This window comes from Ananas comosus, linkage group 13 (assembly GCF_001540865.1).
Source record: "Ananas comosus cultivar F153 linkage group 13, ASM154086v1, whole genome shotgun sequence".
Taxonomy (NCBI): Eukaryota; Viridiplantae; Streptophyta; class Magnoliopsida; order Poales; family Bromeliaceae; genus Ananas; species Ananas comosus.
This window is the reverse complement of record NC_033633.1, coordinates 1906206-1911869: the sequence shown is the minus strand read 5'-3', so window position 1 is coordinate 1911869 and position 5664 is coordinate 1906206. Positions and strand designations below refer to the sequence as shown.

Sequence of the window (5664 nt, the reverse complement as noted above, 5' to 3'; positions counted from 1 at the left end):
TCGAAATTAGGCTCGCTCGAGCTCGGCTCGAATTAATTTCAAGCCGAGCTTGAGCCTAGATTTAGGCTCGAAATTAATTTCAAGCCGAATTTGAGCCGACATAAGCTCGCTCGAGCTCGGCTCGTTTCCACCCCTACTCATGCACAACAACTCTGAATCCACTCAGCAACACATACCTGTTCTAATTTTTTTTTTTTTTTTGGTTTAGTTGAAAGGTAGAATGAGAAAAGAACCAATAGCACGATCATTGACTAACATTTGAGCATTCAATTTAAATTTCTATTGTAGCATTTTGCGGAACCAAACCATTTCAATTCTCAATACAAAATCTGTAATATAAAAAAAATATAAATCAATGAAATGGAATAAAAAACAAAAAAAAAGCTAAAAATAGACTGTATGGACAATTTGGCAACAATCACGTCCAGGCACCAACGGGAGGCGCGTCTACATCTAAGGACGAATTCTGTACATACGAGATCGTCAAATTCACCATTCGTCTTAATAAATAAATTTTGAGTAAGGTAGGAGATTGTCGGTTGGTGGATTGCGAAAAATTATGCCTGGGCCACCGCGACGGAGGCGGAGAGGCCGGCCGGGGTGAGTCTGGAGGCGCGGTCGGCCTCGACCGCCGCAGCCCACCGTCGGAAAATCCTCCCGAGAGCGGCCGCCTTCCGCCGCGCCCGCTCCGTGCCGGTGCCCATCACCTCCCAAATCGCCCACTCGACCCCGGGCACCGCGGCCAGCTCGGCCACCGCGGCGGCACCCACCCGGCGGCACAGCAGCACCAGCGCCGCCGCCGCGCTCTCCCTCGCCCAGTCGGAGCCGCGCCGCAGCAGGCCCACCAGCGTCGCCACCGCGCCCTCCGCCGCGGCCACCGCCTCCGCGCCGCCGCGCTTCGCCAGAGCGGCGAGCACCGCCGCCGCCTCCTCCGCGGCGTCCGGCACCGCCGCGGCGGCGTCGAGCGCCGCCGGCGCCGCGCCGGAGTCGACCAGGCGCGGGACGTTCTCGCGGTCGCCGGCGAGGCTGTGGATGGCGGCGAGCGCGTCCTTCCTGGTGGAGCCGGGCCCCGCGCGCGCGAGCGCCACGAGCGCGGAGACGAGGCGCGGGTCGCGGCCCAGGCGGCGGCGGTAGGAGTGGGCGGCGGAGATGCTGAGGACGGCGGCGGCGGCGTTCTCCTTGGCGCGCCAGGTGGCGCCGGCGGCCATGACGTGGACGAGGGCGTCGAGGGCGCCGTCGGCGTGCATGATGCGGCGGCGGTTGGCGTCGTGGAGGGAGAGGTTGAGGAGCGCCGTGACGGCGTTGAGCTGGAGCACGCCGTCGTCGGAGCGCAGCAGGGGGACGAGCAAGGGGACGGCCCCGGCCCGCCCCACGAAGGCGCGCTGCTCGGGCCCGGCCTTCGCCAGCTGCCGCAGCTCGTGACCACGCGGCCTCGCCGCCTCCGCGACGGCGGAGGCGCCGCCCCAGCCGCTGCAGACCAGGAATCGCGCCATCATCCGCGCCGCCTCCAGCGCCGCCTTGTCACGGGTCGCCGCCGCCGCGCCGCCGCCGTTAGGGTTTGCAGCAGGGTTCCCCCCCCCGGCGGAGGCGGCGGCGGACGACGACGACGAGGCGGAGGGGTCGAAGGGGACGCCGTTCTCGTGGCACCAGCGGGAGATGAGGTTTTTGAGGGCGCGGTTGGGGACGAGGTCGAGGTGGGGGAGGACCTGGCCGGTCTTGGGGCACGTGGCGTGGCCGGATGCGAACCACGTGGCGATGGAGGCGCGATCGTACGTCTGGCCCGTGGCCACGACGACGACGGGGTCGCGCATCAGGTCGAGGGAGATGGGGCACCGGAAGTCCCGGGGCGCCGCCGCGGCGAGATCGTCGGCGGCGGCGGAGGAGGAGAAGCCGGCGGCGGAGGAGGCGTCGGAGCGGGGGGTGGAGGCGCCGTAGAGGACGCACTTGGCGTAGCGGAGGAGGCCGACGAGGGCGACCATGACCGACGTCCACTTCTCGGCGGCGCGGTCGCCGATCTCGCGCTCCAGGAGCTCGATCTCGTCGCGGCAGCTCGGGGAGTCGTCGAGGCCCAGGAGCTCGAAGATCGCGGCGAGGCGCGCCCGGTCGGGGACGATCTCCATCTCGATCTCGCGGATCAGCTTGAGGACCTCGGAGCGGAGCGCGTCCTCGGCGGGGTCGGGGGCCGGGGTCGAGCGCCGGCACTGGCGCCGCGCGAGGTCGACGAGGTCGCGGACGTCCTCGGCCACGGCCAGCTCGGCGGCGGGGAGGATGTCGAGGAGCGTGGCGAGGTCGAGGCTGAGCTCGTGGAACTCGGCGGCGACGGCGTCGGCCTCCAGGAGGAGGCGGAAGCGGCTGCGCGCCGCGCAATCCGCGAGCAGGGACTTGAACCGCTGCAGCGCGAGGAGGATCTCGGCGAGGCAGAGCGAGGCGGCGCGCGGGAGCTCCCCGGCCACCGCGCCGTCGCGGAGGAGCTCCTCGAAGAGGACGGAGAGGAGCTTGCAGCGTCGGGACGCTGCGGTGGCGAGGAGGCGGGTGGGGAGGGAGCGGGGCGGGTCCGAGAGCGAGATCTCGCGGGAGAGGCGGAGGAGGGAGCGGAGCGCCTCGGCGTCGGAGGGAGAGGAGGGGAGATGCGAAGGAGGAGGAGGAGGAGCAAGCATGGAGGAGGAGGAGGAAGAAGAAGACGCGCTCGCTACGATCGCCATTAATGGCGATTTTGGGTTGGGGAGGAATGGGAGCGCGTTCTACGAGACGAAGAGGCGGCAACGGGGGTTTATATTGGATGCGGTGGGGTGGAGGGGAAAGGAAATGGGGTTAGGCGTGTGCGCTGTGAGCTGGGATTGACCTGGGAAAGGCTTGGAATTTTCCAATAAATAAATCGCCCGCTTATTATTATTATTATTATATTTTTTTAAAAAAATATTATTATTTTTTATTTATTTTTTTATTTTTGCTCCTAATGAAAATCGGTGTAGAGGAGGTGGGCGAGAAACTGGGGTGGTGTTGGTATCGACCGTCGGATGGAGTTACACGGACGGCGGGGATCAGTAGGAGATTTTAGAATGTGAAATGCACACGCCGCGGACATTTCACGACAATGATTGCGTACACCAGCTGCATCCGTATATACCGATGCACCGTATCCACTATTTGTGGAATAGCCTCTTGAAATCATCAAAGTCTCAAAATTTTTTTTTTATGCACGAAATATTATAAGTTTTATAAGCTTATAACATAGGTTTAATGAAAAAAATGTGTCTAAAATATATTATTATTAATTTATTTGGATATTATAGAATATATTTCGAAAACTAACATCTATTAGGCATTCTCAAATATTTAAAATAAAATTCAAAATATTAAGTAGCATTTTACCTTTGATTCTCAGACAAACGTAAAAAATAAAAACTATAAACTTAATTCGTGCATGTGTGAGGCGATGCAGAATTTTTTTTTTTTGGAGAGATAGATAGCACGCTACCCGCTTCGTTTATTTTATTTAGAAATAAAGTTAGCTAGAAATGTGAATCAACTAGCATTCGAGCTTGAGTCTCGGGTACCAACTACCATGTCCTTTGCCACTTGCTCTAGAGATGGTCGGTTTAATTTTAGGATCTTTACATTAAACTTTTGCGTGCTATGGGCCTGGTACGAGAAGCTGCAGTCCTGCACCCGGTGCAGGGAGTAATTTCCGGGCGTTTGGCCCAAAATATTTTGATTCCTTCGCCGCCTGCCCATCCGGGTGGTGGAAGGACGGCTGGCTCTGACTCATATTTTAGGAGCGTGTGAAATGACGAAAATACCCTCGAATGCAAGATTGGAGGAGGAGATGAGGTTGCCACGATACAAAAAAATGATACGCGTGATGAACGGTGATGGGCGACGAAGGGAGAAGCTTCTGCCGCTGAGACGGTGACACGTGTGCGGTGTTGTATGTGTATGCGTGACATGCATGGCCCAAAACAAAAAAAAAAACACACGTACTAGAGCATGGGAAACACGTATTTTGACTTGCCCAAATTTAAATAATTAAATCTAAATAAAGGAGAAATTTACAATAGTCAAACATTTGTGAATAAGAAAATATGCCATGAAAATTAGAAATGTCTATAGTTGATAAGTTTTTCAAAATTTCATAAATAATGAATGGTTTAAATTTTTTCCCCAATCTATGCATGCCCATTTATATTGGGTACGTTTGTATTTAGAAATTTAACATTTTCGTGATCTTTTGAATTTTTGAATATTTTCTTTCGTACATGACAAATACACTACAAAAAGAGCATTTTTCTTTTTTTTTTTATTATCATTTGATTAATTTGTAATGCAATAACAATTGTTATCATCGATGCTTTTAATTTTATCGTCAAATAAGTCTTTAGATATAAGCACATCATCGTCCCCTAATATATTTTATTACATAAAAGTTATATATATTTCTAAAAATATTAGAAAAATAATAATATTTAGCTTGAGACATGTATGAAAAATTGAATCATTATATAACTATATATATATTTTTAACTTTTTGTATTTGTCATGTAATGGAACCATTTCTACGTCTCTATTGGATGGTGCTCTCAATAAAAAGTGATGGTGATGTAAATTTATAAATAAGCTAAAAAAGGTATTCATAATAGTAAGCAATGTTGATCACGTTTTCCAAATGGGGAATTACGATTTTGTTACGGTGGGTTGATACTTCTTTGACTTTTAAAGTTTCAATTTTTGATCAAAGTTAGTATTAGTCAAAACTAATATTCCACAGCGTTTTTTTTCTTAATTAGTCAACTTTGTTTTAGAACAAATTAATGAGTTGGTCTAATTGATGAGGATTAGGTGCTGCGATTTAGACCTTTTCTTTTGTTTCAATTTTAGAAATTTAATTTTCCTTTTTTCTTTTTCTTATCTCGGACAAAGAATTTAAAACTAAAAACATTAGATGGAAGAAAAAATAATTTTATAGAAGAAAAAATAATTTCTCCTGTTTTATTTATTTTAATTTTTTCGACCAACATGATATCAAAACTAGTCGTAATCACCTTCACTTTTACATTATGTCTAGATTTAAAATTCATTATTGATGTTTCATTTTTCGGTTTCACACTTTATTATCATAATAACTTATTATTAAACAAGATATTTTAATAACTTTTAAGAAATTAAAAAAAAATTCTTTTTCAAAATACAGTATGGACCATGCATTGAATAATTTCCAACAACGCAATTAATCCAACATTAATTAATTTGTCAATGCAACTGCAGACCCCTTCTTCAAAAAAAACATAACACTTGAAATTGAAATTTTGATTTGTAGGAGGCCACACTAATTTTTCTGTCTCGCTCTTACGGAACCAAGGTCGAAAGGATTGAAAAAGTCAGTCATTCACAACCACTGATGAACGATTCCTCGAAAAGTTAAGGATTAGTAATTCTTTTGAGAAATCGATTGGATTTGGTCTGATATATACACGAGGAAGGTAATAAAAAAAGAAGAAGATGCGTTCTTCTTTCTGTAACTTACACAAACTCCGCACACCGCGCACCCGCAGCTCCAAAAACCTTAAAATATTGATCTCAAAATAAAAAAACTCATTTTTGTGTATTCCGTGGCATTCAAAAAGATTATTTACTACACATAAATTTCAAATATTTTGATTTGTAATT

At 49.4% G+C, this 5664-nt stretch overlaps 1 protein-coding gene across 1 annotated transcript; it reads right to left on the bottom strand.

Annotated features, from left to right (window-relative positions):
* On the bottom strand, window positions 248-2858 carry LOC109719783 (U-box domain-containing protein 16). Its single transcript, XM_020246598.1, has one exon. The coding sequence runs from the start codon at window positions 2700-2702 to the stop codon at window positions 558-560; it is 2145 nt and encodes a 714-aa protein (XP_020102187.1). The 5' UTR covers window positions 2703-2858; the 3' UTR covers window positions 248-557.

Excerpts from the sequence above, each read along its gene's own strand:
- LOC109719783 (XM_020246598.1), bottom strand. The coding sequence starts at position 2,702 with ATGGCGATCGTAGCGAGCGCGTCTTCTTCTTCCTCCTCCTCCTCCATG.